The following is an 18,758-nucleotide window of genomic DNA, read 5'->3' on the forward strand; positions in this document are numbered from 1 at the left end:
AGTAAAAATTTATATAATTTTGAAAAGAAAATTTATATTATTATCAAAATATTTTCTATTATCGTCTATAATTTGTCTCTATTAAATGATCAACAGCTTGTTAATTTTTGATGAAAAACAAAATGTAGATATCTCTTTGACGAAAGAATTCTGACACAAGCGCAAAAACTGTATGGAAAAAAGATGAAACAAAATGATCTAATTCATCATTAATAAAATTTCCAAGGCAACTTACTAATTGATACTAATATTTTACCATTGATGATACGCTGCTATTTTACTTTCAAGGGTTACGATACTGGTTTCTTTACGATATATCCATTAAATTTATTACTTCTATCTTGCGCGGCATAGTTGCACGTTCTTTTTTCTTAAGTTTGTTGAACTGATAAATTACACAGTACGACTCGTACGAGACATTTGTCATTGAATCGATCATCCGTCGATAATGCGGTTCGATTTCGTTCTACTTCGAAAATCAGCGAATTTATTGTTTCCGAGTTTCGTTCTTTTTCTTTTTTCTCTTTTTTTCTTTTTATGTTACGAACGCCCGACAGAAACTAATATTTATCGAGGAAATTAGAAATTTATGCAGAGCACGTTTCTTGTACGGTTATTTTAAGATGGCGCGCCGCATGCAAACGAATACGGCAGAAAAGTAATATATTTTCGCGACTACCGTAAATAAGGAAGCACAGCCTAGATTTCTTATGACCACAGCAAAACGTGCTTAACTGCTTTGCTTTAAGGTATACTTCTTTATTCACACCTGTGTTAGGATCTTATAAGTATCTACAATGTTGGATTTCATCTTGACGATATTAAACTTTAACTTACGCTGACGATATGATACATCCGTAGAAACTCACGATCCACTCATCGTGAATCGTCTCGTTGAAAATCGCGAAGAAACGGTAAATGGAAGAAATAGTAAGAGAGATAGGAGGACGGTTTTACGAAGTAGTTCTTCGTAACTGAGGTCGGTAATAATCGACGTCGCTTTCCTTGGAGTATTTGCTGGCATACTTACATGTAGCTGTACACGTAGACGCGCGCATGAGTATAGATAGGATCAGTACCTACAGGGTGGATCGAGTGGACATCCACGATAAGAGTGGCAGAGAAGGAGCTCTAGTGGATTCTCATGGTCTAGTTTCAGTCTCGTCACGTCCAACAGCTTTCCAGAGTCTTCCGAAGTGCTAACGCGTCTCTCGTCCTACTCCTTATTTAGTCTTTCGTCGTGTATATACCTACATCTATTCTCAACGTATATCTACGTGTACATGTGTTTATACACACACACACATACATATATATACACACACACACATATATATATATATATGTATATATATAGGTATATATATATATATATATAGGTATATTTTTACTCGTACAAAGAATGAAAAAGAGTAAGAAAAAGAGAACGAAAGTCATGTAGAGGCGCGTATATACGAACAGTGAAGGCAGGAAAAGGAATGACTGAAGAAAGACGAAGAGACGCTTCTTTCGCATAAGCTAGGAGTTCACCTATCCTTTCCTCACCACGAGCAGGATGCAACATTTGCGGGATATTCTTCCGCGCTATCGGTTCCACGACGTGCTCGACGAGCGTACACTAGCCGTCGTTCTACTTCTTCCCTTTCCTCTATATGGGAATAGTCGCCATAGATTCAAAGCCATTGACTATCCCGGACACGAGAACCGTACGCGACGTGACCGTCTCCGACGATTACTATAACTCATCCGTAAATGCGACTTCTCTTCTTCTTCCATATCTTTCTTTTTCTTTTCTTACTCTCGTTCTTTGCTTCTGAACTGATATTCTCTTGCGTTTCTGAAAACTTTTCACGAGTCTATTGTAATAAGAATCACTTGCTTATATGCATATATATATATATATATATATATATATATATATATATATATGTATACATACGCGTAGGAGAATTCTATTTCGATTTTATTCTATTATGGAACTCTTTCATTCTTAGAAACAATAATAATTTGATAGTCAATAAAATGATATCGATAGAGATATTGATATTCTTCATAGTGTCATCACATATCATTCATAGTATCATCAAGAAGAAAATAGGAACGTATCTATATTGTACAAGGAAAATGTTGCGACAATTCAATTGCGATATCATAAAATGGCGAGAAATATTTATTAATCTGTCGACACGAAATTAATTTAATAATCAATGTATCAACTCATTAAGTGACTGAACGCTGACACGAGGAAGACCCGGACTACGTTCTCTGTTAAATGCGTGAAATATGAACGACTAATTCATGGAATTATTATCTTTCTGAATGATGAAGGGATATTGGGTAGGAGGTCGATATAACGAAGCTGAAAATACCCCGTTCGTATTACAGGATGTAGAGACGGTGATGGTATAATTGCTAAAAATGATATAGCTGTACTCTGTGTTAGTGTATTATTAACGGTATTATTATTCTTGAGAAATTACTGTTCTGATTACTGTTACTGACGAGATGCAACATCGATAATATTTCAGATATTGCGAGCGTGCTTCTATTCTAGCATTACAAATAGGTAGATATAATTTTGTTATCGCGTTATAAATATGACATATCTAATTAACAAACTTCTATAATAAATACAATATAATCATAATATTGTACAATTTGTTCGATAAATATAATATAATCTTAGAATGGACGACTGTTAATTATTCCCATTTCTTTTTTTCTTCAACCGTAAATAATATACATATTTCATTGATAGATAATGTTATCAATTTTAATAATTGATCAATGATCAATATGTATTTAATTGAAGAACGAGAAGCATAAGATACTATTTGAACTAGGTCGATCTAGATGTAATCTACTTCAAAGGAAACTGCATTCACAGATCTTTTTGTACAATGAGATAATACGATAACCTGAGGACATTTTCTAAACTAAGAACATTTGTCATTTCATCATCTGGTATAGCGACTCTTGGACTATACATCCTTAGGATAGTAGGACGTCGATCTTAAGATAAGGATTTACTGGATCGTCGAGCAGATAAACACGTTGAGTCGCCGAGTCAACGGATATTCCACCAACCTGATTCCAGTTCGCCTTTAGTTTACTGAATCCTATCGTGAATCTATATTCGAATTGCTTATCTCAAACGCATTAATGATAAAGTCATATGCGACATGAGAAATGCTCGCTTCTCTTTGTTACATGTTTCCTGCTTCCTGCTCCTAAATCGACCGGTGAGATGCTGACCTACATTATCATCTCTCAATTTGACATATGCTCAACTTGTAATCACTTTCTACGTTTATCACGAAATGATATTCGAACTATCTCAAAGTGAACTTAACTAAAATCTTTATTTTAGATTTGCTTCATTTTTTTTTCTTTTATAGTAATCAATTATTCGTGCGTTGTGAATTAGGTAAGTAGGTAGATAGGGAGAGAGAGAGAGAGAGAGAGAGAGAGAGAGAGAGAGGGAGAGAGAGAGAGAGAAAGAGAGAAAGAGATAGTGGGTTAAGAAATTATTTATATATTATTTAATATTAATTAACATTTTCCAGACTAGGAAATGTAATTTGAATTGTTGAGTAGATAAAGAAAAATTAGCGTTCTATATGTTGCAGCAAAAATAAAAATTATAAAATAAGCTTCTGTTTTAAGAAAAAATTAAAATTTTTCTTTCGTTGTTATTACAACGCTTTTGTATATTTTATCCTTTATTCTTATATTTCGTATCAAGTAAGTTATGTTTACTGAATACGATTATTAAAAAGGATGAGAAAGAAAATCAAGCATTGTAGAAACGAAAAAGAGAAAAAAAAACCAATTAGAGAAATAATTTAAATGGTTGGAAAACAAAATTAGAGGAAAAGAATGCTCGGATTCTCTGAAATTTCATACGATGTTAAGTAACATTTCAGATTATCATAATAAAGGATTCTTTCCTAGATATTTTATAAATGTTATAGTTAGACTGTAACATTTATCAAACATATTGATTTGGTTGATATCTGAATACAACAATTTTCTATAAGAAGAAAAAAATCTCAGAGATTTTATGATATAACTTTCAAAATATAATCTCGTTTTCGTTATTACTTTATCATCAATATATTTTACGACTTTTTTTACGATATTTATGATTTGATCTTGAAGAAGACATTTTCTATATCAGGGAAAATCATAAATAAGAAACTAATTGGACAGAAGATGAACAATGTATATCGATATTACACGATTATACTGATTGATCAACGATCAATCTTGGAAATGGATGCGACTTAAGCTATAAACTTAAATCAGTTAAGTTGACAGAATAGCTCGAAGAGAAACTTTTCAAAATCCATGAACAGTACGTGGTTTACGAATCTCTTGGAACATAGATATTCGAGAGAATTGTATCGAAATAGAGAGATCTCTTTACAGTTGGATTTTTCCAAGAAAAAGAAATTTATATTGATTGAGAAGATGGAAATATTCATAGACAAATTGTATTGAGTAGATCAATAAATAAAGCCTATACGCTTACATAACAAGTTTCAATCAAATTTGATATAATATCATTATATGTGTGTATGTAACATTATAGATAATCAATAATTTTGATTTGAATAGAAAGGTAAACAAAAGTACATAAGTGTCATAAGACTGATAAAATAGAAGTATACACATTGATATTCGTCTTTGTTTATATAAAGTTTGCAAATAGAAATAAAATATATTTATAACGTTTGGACGAAATGTGTGTAAAAAATTCTCTTTTTGAATTTCGCGCCGATATTCGTGCGTGATGTACGAAGGTAGAAAATATTCGAGCGATTCGAATTTATTGAATTTCTGGAGCGAGCAATGGAATTCCTTTTCTTAGTCCGCTTGTACAGGAGCAGGCGTTCGTTTGCATGTGATTGCGAATATACATATGAAGGTACACACGTAAAAGAAGAGGTGTGAGGGCGTCCCAGACATGGTGTACAGCTTGAATTATAACGCTAACCTCTTATACGATAGTATAGTCTTTCTTTGTGGTAGTATGGTGGTGCTCGCGGTGCCGGTGCTCGTGCGTGACTCGGATATCGAACTAAGCCCACGTAGCGATTGCCGTTAAAAATTTAGGGAAATTCTCTGGCGCGGGCAAGCCAATGTTATTTTCATGCGACGTTACAAAATGACGCTCGTGTTTCAACTCCGAACACGTATTTCTTTGTGGAGTTAGTTTCCCCAAACCTTTTTGGCTATACAACTTCTTACTCTTCCATTGATCGCAAAATTACAAAATTGTCGAAACAAAATACTTCGGAAATCTTAAGCAGATTAACTTCGTTTCACTTTGATCGAGTTCAATTTGTGTTATTTATTACACAATATTTGTCCTTTTTTCATTTATCACGAGTACGTTAAAAGGGGGAAATATCGCGAATGCGAATTGTAAAAGCTTTCGATGAGCAAGAAAACTTTTCAGAATTTCGATCGAAAGTTCCTTCTTTTCGGAGAAAGCCGGTAGTTTATTTGGGAAACGTTCTCTTATTCCCCGGGCAGTTCGTTTCGCGAAGAAATCGAATACTCTTCTCGTAGATTTTCTCGATCGGACCACTCGGACGTAGGAATCCTCGCCAAACGAAAACTAGGAGTCTGCTTCCAATTAAAGCACGCGAAAGTCCTTGAACGTTTCTCGTACGAAATCCTATAGCTTGTGAAACTGTGCATTACTAGAAACGTCGAAACGCAAAGAAGAGTGGGGAAAGGCAAAAGAAAAAGTGGATGCCGTTGATGGAATTCTCGAGAGAGTAAAGGTAAATTCATCTCTTGGGTTTTACACATTGCTCTTTTGAGAAGTTTTAGCTATCGAGAATTTCGTGACTTCAAAGAACTAGGTAGATATAAACTTTGTGAAAAATGATTTGATCGCGATATGGAATAGTTAACAATTTTACTCTGAATTGGAGATGCCAAGATGACAATGAAAATCATCTTCGAATGAGTTATCGTTATAAAGGTAAAGAAAAAATTTGCAGGACAGAAAATTTAAGTCGATACAATTAGCTTTTCTTGCCCATCTATCGAGGAACAAAACGTTTGGTCGTTTCGACGAAACGGTTCGTGCTTAACGAGCCATCGCGGGAAAAGCTTCCGGAAAAAGTCCAGATCGCTTACTTGGCTACCTTTGTGAGTTTCGTACGTATGGCAAACTTTCTCTCTTTCTCTCTCTCTTTCTCTCTCTCTCTCTCTCTCTCTCTCTCTCTTTTTCTCTCTCTCTTTCGTTCTCTTTCTCTTCAAGAGTAGTACCTAGTAATCAGCGTCGCGTAATCGTGGATAAAGCGACCGATGGGGATGAGGATTAATGGGGAATCACCGTAAAGTCCAAGAGATAACGCGCTACTCCACTTTCGCGAAGGTTCTGAATTACCGGCTCCTTTTTCGCCCTCGCTCGAACTCTATTTCTTCGTACGACCTCCTTCCCTCATGGTCCTTCGCGAGAAAAAGTTTTAGAGTTTGAATGAGCTTTTTATCCAGCTCGGCGATTCCGCGATACCGACGCTACTTCGAACTTTCTACCAACGAATTCGCGTATTTTCCGACGGTAACTGCTTGGCGAAAATTCACCTAAACGAAAATTTGGACAAGATATCTTTGTCCGACAAAAAGGATCGAATTATTTCGAGGACCGACCGACGTTCTTTTATTCTTTTATGATTTTTTACTTTTTACCTGCAACTATTCAAGACAATTTATTTTTTTAACTATTTAAACAATTTATTATTCAATTATCTATGATCGTTCGTATTTTTAATATGTTTATTTCATCGAAATATTAAGGAGGTATCATTTCAATTTAAGATTTTTATTACCATGGAACGACTAATAAAAGAGTACACCTAAACCATGATTTGTCTCGTTGTTCCTTCGAGAGCGAGAGAGGATTCCTGCAATTTTGTTCGACCTCTTCCAGAGGTCAATAAAGATTATACTAAGGGAGGTTAGACATGCACCGGCGATGAAAATTCCGTAAGTATCATTGGCTGAGATGATACAAGAAAGAGGAGTCGGAAGAAAAGCCTTCATGGAGGTCATTTCCTCGCGTCGAAATAGTAACACCGTGACGTTTCACAGGGTTACATCCTCCACGGAAATTGGAAGTTTTACGGACATGCCGACGTCTAGAAAACGTGACCTAAGAAGATTTCTCTTCCCCACTACCTACATTGCCTCTCGTCATCTCTCTTCTTTTATTCTTTTCTCTTCTACCATTCTCTGTCGGTCCATTCTCTTTCTCATGGCGCTGACGGTTTGCGCTTGACAAGCAATTTCTGCGGGAATAAGTCGCGAGGCTAAGAGTTATCTCGCATTTCTCTTAGAAGAAAATGTCTTCTTTCTTCCGTAAATAGACATACAGTCAAAACGTATCGATCATCCCGATAAGTATGGATATACGTATTCGCGTCAGATGATATTTGACTTTCCTTTCTTCTTTCCGTTTCTTCTTGAATATCGAAGTTTCCTATTCTCACTCTTTTTTTCTTCTTTTTTTTTAATACTATTTTTGCGGGAAAAGATTATTAGAAGACGAGAGAAACAGATAGCAGTCGAGTCTTCTCACTTTACCAAGGTTGGCAACCTTTCTGTGTCATATAAAATTTTCATAAATTACTGTCACGCTTAAAACGAAGAACTTGGAAAAGTCGAAGTTTCCCTATTCACTTTCGTTGCGATAGCTTCCTCTTTCTTTCCTTTTCAGCGAGTTTTACGTCATTTATGAGTATTAGTGTTCACCTCCGGCACCACCGGTAGATCTTTCTTTCGAACAGAAGGAAGAAAACGAATAGAAGACGGTACCGGTGGTAGTCGTAATATTCAAGATCTCGATTTTTCATCGTTCTTCAAAAATTTACTTTTTCGTATTTGAAGAAGAACAAGAGCGAGTCTTTCATTCGCGATCTTTTTCGTTCAACGACTGGAAACTCGAATAATGGAAAGTCTTTACTTTAGAACGTAGAATATTCGATATTGGTTTGACCGTTTTTGGGAATATAAGCAAAAGCGATTTTATGGCGAAAGGAATGATTCGATGAGATTCTTCCTCCTCGTAGAAAAATGTCACTACTCGTCCGATATGCTGGACTATAAAGCTCGTTGGATTTGAGGGAATCGAAGCGCGATAGAGTGCTCTGATGAGATTTATCGGGCGAAGCACGATTCTTCACGGTGGAATAGTACGTCTTTTATCATCGTAGGTGATCGTTTCGTTACGCGTCTCATTTAATTTAAATTCAACGACGGGTCGAGAGTACACATCAAAGATTCTGAAGATAAAAGGACCAGGAAAAAAAGTTCAACGGCATGATGATCAGATCATCGATTCAATTTATATGCATCCAATTCTCGATAGGAAAAACGTGATAGGGTCATTTCATGCGAAATCGATTACTTTTTAGAATTACATTTTCGTTTTTATTCAAAATCAAATATATTCTAACATTTAGTTTCCCGAATAGACGTATGTACAAAAAAAAAAAAAAAAAAAAAAAAAAAAAAAAAGAAAAAGGAAAAAGAAATATTTAAGCCAACTCGAAGTTTTTACACGTATTTGCTATAGAAAAAATGAGCCGTAGAATAGGTCAGGATTCAGACCAGGGCATTCGCATTACGTATGCGGCACTTTAAACCCATTGAATTTCATTTCCGCATTGCCTTTTTAATTTGACCATAGCGCATATTTTATATCTTTATATAATTAATTATAATCGAGTTAATTAACAACAATAAAGTTATTGTTGTCAAATAATTTTAATTTATTCCTAAACGAATTAATCCAAGAAGCAGGATAAAAGTATATTGATAAGATAACGAAACATAAATATGTACATAAGAATTATATTTTGTTACGAAGGACGATATCAAACGAAAATTGAACGTATAGTTATAGAGTAAGAAATGAGCACGTCGAGAGAAAAAAATATTGTTACGAGAATATCTGTGGAAGGGAGAAAAGAAAAAGAAGAGATAGAGGACGGTTAACAGGATTAAATTACGAGGGTGTCGGATCGTTTACGAGGCCGTAAAAATCTTCATTTTTCATCAGTCTTATATCTTGTGGATAACTTGGCAGCTATTTTTTTTTCTCAAAGAAACACTTAGTAAACTGTCTTCTTTTTCTGTCTAGAGATAACGTAGAAAAAAGTGTATCGAATTACGATGGTTCGTCGTGGTAGATAGTTGACGAATCAAAGCGCATAGGAGTTTCGATAAGGGAACGAGAACATCAACGAAAACTCGATTTTGTTTTATCGCTGCGTCGAAAGGGTGATGAACGTATGCAGAAACGACGTAGAACGGATTCTGCGAGGGTGATAGAGGAAAGAAACGAGTGATACGCATTCTCGATAGAGAGTTGCCAGTGTGAAAATACCTTGACGAAAATGGAGTTCCGATTGGACTGGAGGACGCTTTTTCAAAGGTGTCGATACAGCGGTCTTGCGCAAAGTTTTCCGTTAGGAAAAAGAAAACGAATAACAGAAAGCGAAGAATCTCGTAAAACTCCGTCAACTGGCGCGATCGTTCGCACACGAAAATCGTATTCGTATCGTCGAAGAAAATATCTTCGATTTCTCTCGGGAGGGGAAACGGGAGGACGGAGAAACTCGCTGACAACACGTTCTCAAAATCAAGCTGTTGTCGATGCATCTACAAAGCTGTTTGTCTTTTCGATACGCTTTGGCGTCCTATGTTGTTATATCCACTGCATTATCTGTCTGTAGAACAGGTAAATAATGTTTTTATCTTCACTTCGTTAAAGAATCTTTTACTCGATGATCGAGAGAAGCCGAGACTGAGGGAAGTCTTCACGGTTAACTTTTCAAATAGGTCGTTCGGCTATTACATCTTATAGGTACACTCGATTGTTCGGTGTACGAGCATGACTGAGAATTATAAATAAAAACCAAGAGCATTAAAAAATCTTCGTTAACCGTCATTGATTGGAGCTAATCGATAAAGTGAGACAAAGAATAACGAAAGGTAAAAGAGACAGCAGATAAAAGAGTAAGAATGAGAAATTTTAAATACGACATTACTAATTCTAACTATTTCCTTGATCTTGCGTATTTTATTACAACTGTCAACTTAGTTGCTTTAAATGTGAAAAAGTAGAAGTAAATACGAACGACGACGTCCTCTTATATTAGCATTTTCGTGTTTGCGTTGGAATCGTAGAAAGATGAAAATTTTTGACATTCGTTGCTTTACGTGGCACGAGATGAGAGTGGATGAAGAAAAAAATGAAAAAAAAAAAAAAAAAAAATAAAAAAAAAAAGAAAGGAAATGGAAAAAGGGGAAAAGTGAAAAGAGAGATAAAAGAGAGATAGATGGTCGAGTAAGTCCTTACCGCGAGCGTCGAAGATCTTAGATTTTTACGAGGGATCGGAAGTTCGTCTCCAGAGACGAAAACTATCTCGAAGCGCATCTTTCTCACCGTAAATGTTATCACTGGCTTGTCCGTTTAAAAACCATTAGAATTCGAAGTAGCGACGAGTGAAAAGAATCAGAAAGAAGATCAAGAAAGTCACAAAATCGGTTTAACTACGTTACGTTCTTTCGATAAACGGGATAAATCGTGGGAAAAAGATTTAATTGTTTTTGTAAATCGACGATATGACGATATCTATGCTAATTTTTTTTTTTTTTTTTTTTTTTTTTTTTTTTTTTTTTTTTTTTTTTTGATGAAGACAATAAAAAATAAAATAATTGCGCAATTTAAAGAATTTCGAAATCAAAGACAAAAGTTTCCAATCGAAAAGATAAAAACAGATTTTGTTTTGTTGTTCGCAAGAAGCCAATGAAGACTGACAAAGATGATCATTTTCTCAAATATTATGTAAAGATGGAGTTTGTTGAAGATAATTCGTAGTAATTTTTTAACGGAAGTATGAGAGGTTAGGAAGGTATATACGTTGACCGAAGAAAAGAAGAAAGACAATGGATAAAGATATGGTATCTTAGGAAACTATCAAGGAAAGGAAAGGAGGAAGTACCGTTCATAATTTCGCATTGGAATATGAACGGTAATTGCAGCTACCCCTGTTGTACTCTGGCTTTGTTGTCGAAGCGCAGACTCTCGGTCGGTCATTTACGATTAAGAATGAATAAACTGTCGAGGATTGACGGAAGTTGGAAAACTGAAAAGAACGATACGAGAGAGAAAGAGAGAGAGAGTGAGAGAGAGAGGGTTGAGAGGAGGAGTTCTGATAAAGAGAAAGACAATCAGAGAAAGAAGAAAAGCAGACGAAATCAGGACGAATAATAGCAGTTTACTTCGTATTTCTGACATCGAGAATGTCAAAGACGTCAAAGTTAATGTCTCTTTGTCGTAGTTATATCGTCTCGATAAAGTTTAAGCTCAAATAAATGTGTTTATAATATTTTTGAGATTAATACTGCATATTGAAAAACTATCAAAAGCATTCAATGGACATTAAGTAAATATTGAATGACATGTCTGTCATCTGAATTGTATCTGATAAACTATACGTACTATTCGAGCTTATTAGCCAGTGTTGCCCATTCCATTTGCGAATCTCAAAAGCAGAATTTTCTTCTTTGGTCGATTGTCTATTCATTGCAAATTGATCATGTTAATTATGTAATTTGCCGTTGTATCTGTTACAAGGCAAGAACGTCTTTGAAGTTAACTTGAATCCAAGTGGGCGGAAACGTAGTAGGAATGTCGAGAAGCACTTAAATAGGAACGCGTCTCACAAGCACAAACGAAGATAGATTGATCGACTTTCTGTGTATCAGAATGGTATTGGTAAACCCTCCATATGAACTGAATATTCTTGCAGCGTAAGATTTTTCGAAACCATCCTCATGGACGATGATAGTCCGATGGACTTATTGATATTCCGATGGATCAAACCTACTCCATTTTCTCTTAAAAGAAATATCGTGAAGTACTCTTCCTACCTGCTGTCTCTTCATTTATATACACATATATATATATATATACACATACACACATACATATATCAATATCAACCAATATTTCAATCACTTTTTATTTATATATCCGTGTGCTATCCTGTGCTATTTCGCGTATTTTCGAATACGTCCCGAATATTAAGAAGAACGTGCACGATTGATATGTGATAAATGTGACCAGTTGAATTTTAAGAAACACTCGATAAAATATTAAAAATTTCTAGCAATCCTAGTTACCGTTTGTAAAATAATAAATACCTACGTATATCTTGGAAAGAGACATGATTCTTTTATTTTTTTTTTTTCATTGCTAAATTGAGAAAAGACTATATCGTCTGTGTCGTTTATCTTCCAAGGTCGATAGTACGGTTAAAGCGTTGAAAATAGACGTGTCAACAATCTTTCCATCTTCGAAATGCGTTTACGATATCTTATTTCGAGAAAAAATTGCGCCTTCATCTTATCTATTTCGCACGAAGAAGAAAGGGATAGAGGAGAGGATAGCTCGAAGATATTCGAAGAACCATAAGGAGGGTGGAAGTCCGTAGCAATTCGGGTGCGAACGTCCGCAAAGACGAATGAGCTCTTTGGTGCAGAAAAATATGGCAGCTTTTCCGTTCACGAATCGTTCCATTGGTTCTTTATGGCGCTCGACAGCCGTCGTTCGTACCAAAGGACAGAGGATTTCGAAGGGCACGACCAGTGAAATCTTTTATGATTCATGACGCGCCGGCGAATCGATTGGTAATTTTTTATATGATCGCTTCGAGGGATTTCGCGAAAGGACATTTACCGTAGTAATACTACTATAAGTTGTTACTTTGTAAACTGTTATCCATGAGAATGTTTTTGCATTTGAATCAACGGGCGTAGACACGAGAATAGGCCGATTGTCCTGATTTTTATTTCTTTTCTATTTATTTTCTACCATCGATATTTTACTTAAAAATACAATCATGTTTTACTTTTGGTCGAATGTTTACTATAGTCTATTGGCGATAAAGTTAACACCTTCGTATTTTCTTTTCCCGTATGAGAACGAGAAATACCTCAAAATTCTTGCTACTCTTTTCTCGTCTAACGAGCAACGCTGCGTTTTCTACGTTTTCCCTCTGGCGGTTGACGAACTTTTGCAAAGAACTCGCAAAAGAAAACGAGAGGCAAAAAAATGAGAGAGACAGAGAAAAAGAAAGGGAGAGAAAAGAGTGAGTGAGTGAGAGAGAGAGAGAAAGAGAGAGAGAGAGAGAGAGAGAGAGAGAGAGAGAGAGAATAAGGGAATGAAAAATGAGAACGAAAAGATAGAGATGATTAAGAAAAAGAAGAGAACGATTCAGAAGAGAAGTATTTCGGAACATGAACTTCTAATAAAGAAACTCTAGAAGAGATTCGATTACACCTTATTCTATGCACGTATACGTATTACATTATGCAAGTAGTATAGGCGCACGTGTACTCAGCCACCGGTGCGAAGTTGCGCGACGCGAAACGTGAACTCGGCCTCCTCATTTTGTCTTTTTATTCTTTTCCATTTTGTTTTCTAGAGATAAGAAACTTCGGGAGAAAATATTCTTACGTATTTCGATTGGCTCCGAATTAAAAATAGGATTCAATAAGAAGATTCGCTTTGGTTAAATCAGAATTTCTCAGAGGGTCTTAGCTTTCTTCCTCTTCTTGCTTTTAGTTGCAGTTTTTTTTTTTCTTATTTTATTTTATTTCATTTTTTCTTTTTTTTTAAATACATTTCTCTTTACCATCTTTCCGTCTCTTTCTTCCGTTTTTCGTCTCTCCAGGAAATCCCTCACCAGCGTTTTCGCAGGAAACTTTCTTTCCAGTTTAGACCGCGTCTAACTACCGTGTCGCTCTTCTTATTTCTCTTTTAACTTTTTAATCTTTTCCTTGCTCGTGCACGCGAGAGACAAGCAAATGTATCTTAAATATGCGTTTTCCATTACCGACTCGAGAAATGTTTCCTCGACAACGGTGAGTCACGTCCACAATAAATTATTTTTAACTGGTGTTCGCTCGCGACGTTCAAGAAAAAGCGACTCGTTTATCGAGATGCGTTAGATAAATAAATGCCAAGAAAATATTACTCGTCGCGATAGTAGTATATTTGAACTGTCTCTTTTTCTCTTTCTTCATTTTATATTTTTTGTTGTGATTTTATCGAGAATTTCATGGAATATACATTTAATATAGTTCCTATGAATTTCTTTTTATTTCGCAATAAACATCGTGAGATGCCTTGATTCGTTCAAATAGAATATTTTAATAAAATTTCTAAATGTTTCTTTTTAAATGTTTTTGAAAAATAGTCCCGTTTACATGATTTTACATTTATCGTCTTGAAATTGTTAAACGATAGAATAAATAGGTGTGAAAATAGTATGGATTTAAACAACGATGGTGAATCAACGAAGAGGAAAAAAGTACGACGTCACTGCGGAAAATATTTGAACGTTTCGCGTTTTGTGTGAGGTACAAAAAAAAAACCCGTCGGAAGCTTTTTGAGAGCGGGAACGCGGAACTTCCCGGAGAAATGACAGATTCCATGCACTGAGGTATAGAAGGAATAGGAGAAAAGAGATGGCGGAAGCGTCGACGTACGAAAGATAACCGCGGGTGAGACGTTTTTCCAATGGGAACCGCCACTCTACGCAAACTAGAAGGGCGCTTTTGCCCGTAGGTCTGTTCTGAATTTTCCATAGGAGCCGTTAACGATGAAATACGAGTCTCGTCGTCCAGCCGCGTAGTAAATTTCAAAACGTGTCTTCCGTCTCTACCTTCTGTCTTCGTTCTTTCCCAATTTCTCTCTTTCCGCTTTTATATTTCGCCATTATCGTAAGCTTCCACGAAAAATTTGTCTTCTTTCTATGCTATTTAATCTCGATGAAAGCTTTGCGATACTTTCTTGGCAAAGAAATATGGTTAAGTCATACAAGCCGAAAAAAATGTCATCAACATGAATATTTTGAATATTTTGGAAGGATTGCCGAGATAAATATAAAATACAGCTTCATTATTAAGTTCTTCTATTACTTACGAAATACATCAGAGTGATTCGCTTTTCGTATCTCTTTGATTTTATTGAATTCGACGTAGATCAAAATACGGAGTTTAGAGACGTACAATATAGGATTTATTTCAAACATAATCTATTACCAAGAATAAAAGCACATCAATGAGATTCTATTGGGAGAAGATCCTCTTATAATTTTTCATGGTATCAAATATTAAACGTTACAGCTCATATTTCGGTCAGTGTTATGTTTCTTAATTAATTTTAGCATATTCAGTTTTGTGTATCTTCTGTGAAGCCGGTTCGAAAAGGAAGATCGTTTGCAAATTTAATAAGGAAAAATGATTTTATCATAACGCCTTGAAAGATTATCGTACTCATGGAGAACTATAGGCAAACGCTTCACTCGCTACACTCAATCGATTAAAATTGTACGAGAATTGGGCATACAATCGGTAAATTATTATTTATATATCTAACTTTAATAAATTTAGTAAAGGTAATGATTATGTATCACAGACAGTTTTTTTTTCTTTTTTTTCCTGAAACTTGTGATATCGGACAAAATCAATAATCAAGTAAAGAATGTCTCGGAATTGTTAGGGACGAATATTATTCTCACTTTTATAGATCAAATGCGCTAATAGAACATAAAATGGAAAATATTGAATAAGTCTTTTACTGTTTATATGAAAAAGTGTAGAAAAAAGTGATTTCGCTTTAATGAATGAAATTACGATGAAATTTCTCAATGATAACTAGCCATTTAAGATGAGAAAGGAAATATTGAGTGAGTGAAGAGTCACGACAATAAGTAAATTAATCTTATAGTATAGATCATTCTAACGATATAGAAAAACTTTTGTATGGAAGTTTCGATGACAGGATTGATTCATTGAAACGTAAAAAAGATTCGAAATCTGGAAGTAAATGTTAAAGAGGAAAACGAGTATAGCTAAAAAATCTTGATCGTTAGGAAAGCTTAATTCTAACTTAAGTACTTCGAGTTCGTTCTAAGTTCAAGTAGACGTATAGCATGAGTATATCCTTTCGTGCATTCGGTGTTTCGTGTATTTTGGAATTAACCATGAGCACCGTATCGGCGCTGACGCGCAACGGACCGTAAAACGAGGTATCTGGCGTGTTTCGTTGATGATGGTTTCTCGGTCACTAAAGTTGACTATCCTCAATTTGACTTCTCGTATTTCCTTTCAAAATAAATTTCTAAATGTCAAAAAACGAGCGAAATTGGTGGAGAAGGAGGAAGGATATCGTAGTGATTCGGTCGAACGCTTGTATCGCCGTAGCTATCTCTTTGGACGCATCTCTTGCTATTGCTCTGAAGGCGCAGAACCGACGAACCACGCTTTAACTCGCAATCAGTTTAATGGTCGATCGATGGGTAAATTCGGTTAGAAGCTTCCTGAAAGGACTTTGGCTTTCTCCTAGGCAAGAAGAGATGCACGAACCTCGCGCGTTTCCAAGGAAACGCAAGTCGTAGTACCGCTTCGATTCTATTAGCAACAGAGTGTAGTCAGGCCATGCTCTGGGTCTCTGTTACTCTTACTTTCTCATTCTCTCCTTGTAGACTCTCAGGAATCATCTCCTTCTTGCAGCATCGTCGTCCGACAAACTTTCTTCTTTCAAGCTCTTATCGCCAATGCAATACTTGGAACTCTTCTTGTTTTTCTTCTTGGATCAATAAAAAAAAAAAATGTTATACCATATAGATACTTTCATCAAAGTCGAAGTCAAACGCAAGCGTACGTACGATGACGGATGAGCCGAGAAACAAAGCTCCGTTATGCTCGACGACATTCCAATGCAAATTAAACGAAATGCTTCGATGGCTCGTTTGTAGATAACTTCATCCTCGTATTTAATTGCGAATCTCTGTATTTCTGCATCAAATTGTATACTAACGGAAACCTTAAACATTTTATCTTTGAAGCATGTTCGTTTTCAATGCTTGACTGATTGTTCGAGTAGTCAGTCAGATTCGCGTTAATGGGCGACGTTCGAATGTTGGACCTATCGTTGCTACGGTTATTTTTTTTTACTTCCTTTCCGACTCCTCCTCCTTCTCCTTCTTTTCGTTCTCTTCTTTCTTTTATCTTCTCCTCTTTTCTTCTTTCCTCTTCGATTTACTGAGCTTCTTTCGTTGTCTTGCAACAAACGCGACTTCGCAAAAGCTCAGCAAGTTAGCAAGTAGTTTCGTTTCCTGAGTACAAAACTTTTGTAACGTTAAAGCGAATATGGCTGCTGACTTGATACGATCGTATTCTAAAATTTAAATAGTATTGTGAAAGACGCTACTCAGCTTTACGTGCTTCCATCGTCGGAAACCACATAGTGGAAAGAGGAACGTGAAACAGTTTCCTAATTCAACGCGATAAATAACTTCTCAACTTTGTGCAGAGGAGTTTACGTTTCTGTTACTTCAAAGAGTCGTTAGAAATCGATCTTTTATCGATCATCTATATAAATAATTTTAACGTCTAAGAGAAAACTTAGAGAAAGTTATGGGAAATTATGCACGTCATTCGTTCATATTGGATCACTACTATTTTACCGCGTTTTTTTTTTTTTTTACATGATAAGATACTTTCCCGTTGTTACTTCTGTTTCATGTAATGAAGACGAAAATAAATTTCACGTTATATGACGGGATGAAGATTGATTTTAAAAGTGTACTTAAATGAAGTTTTGATCTCTCTTTGGAACATCTTGGTCTTCTTAATTTCTTAAACAGGAAACTTTAGCATAGTTTTCGTTACGCGTCGAGCCATGTTAAATATACTTGATTTAGTGGAGTAGTTTATAAAGTTCGAATCAAAAAGATATGAAGGCACAAATTCCAATCGATCGAATCGATTTAAAAAGAATTTCTCAAAAGACATAGCAAAATAATGTATTAATATAATTTTTATTAATTAATCTCAGAGATACTATTGTAATAATAGTATATATTATTCTATCCTAAGAAAAAGTATTAATAGCTTCTTATTGATTAGTAATGTTTGACTATTATTAAATAAGTAATAATTATTGAATATTTACATCCGTAAAGATTTCGCTATTCGTCAAAGTTTATTGATCATCAAGATAACAACTTTGCAACTTTTGATTTTGAATATCTTGACTTACCAATAACGGTGAGATTGACTTTGAAATTTCTCGTAGGAGAATTTCGAAAGTCGACTCTGCACCTATATACACCTTCGTCACTTTCTCGAATATCTTGAATCATCAGCTGTGCCGGCGGATTTGCACGAAAAGTAGCACGATGACCCCAAAAATTTGGTGCACTCCATAGCTTTGCTTTTCCAAACTGTCGAATTCTTGCATCGTAACTGTAATATAAAACGAAAGTCTTTAATGTTTGTAAAGCTAAAAATGGATTATACGGTTACAATGAGTTTTTAAAGTAACTTTGGCGATTCGTCATAAGTCGGAGTAAAGGATAAGGAAAGGTTCTGTATTCTCGTTCGAATCCCCAGTTCCGAATTCGATACAAACCAAGAAGTGCACTCGACTGAGAGAGTCAGATAACCTCTTACTTCGGACCTAGAAAGATAGTATTAGGGACCGACCAAGAGTCTGGGTTGCAATACTCCAAAGAATCTCCATCCCCGTTGTATATCGTCCATGAAATGACGATAGCTCGTAACTGCCAGACGGTAAATATCACTCTACTTTTATTTTACGTATCGTTGCTTTTTAATGCTAGTTATACGAGCTGTCATTTCCTGCGGAATACGAA

At 35.5% G+C, this 18,758-nt stretch overlaps 1 protein-coding gene across 5 annotated transcripts in view; it reads right to left on the reverse strand.

Moving 5' to 3' along the window:
• LOC124951239 (nephrin-like) overlaps window positions 1-18,758 on the reverse strand; it is a 125,551-nt gene that overhangs the window by 65,926 nt on the left and 40,867 nt on the right. For 4 of the 5 annotated variants that reach the window (XM_047499310.1, XM_047499308.1, XM_047499309.1 and 1 more), the window contains one exon: window positions 18,143-18,348. The exons of the other annotated variant lie outside the window; for it this stretch is intronic. In XM_047499310.1, the coding sequence (XP_047355266.1) occupies window positions 18,143-18,348 (206 nt within the window). The remainder of the gene's footprint in view (window positions 1-18,142; window positions 18,349-18,758) is intronic. 5 annotated transcript variants of the gene reach the window in all.

This window comes from Vespa velutina, chromosome 8, assembly GCF_912470025.1.
Source record: "Vespa velutina chromosome 8, iVesVel2.1, whole genome shotgun sequence".
In the NCBI taxonomy this organism is placed as follows: domain Eukaryota; kingdom Metazoa; phylum Arthropoda; class Insecta; order Hymenoptera; family Vespidae; genus Vespa; species Vespa velutina.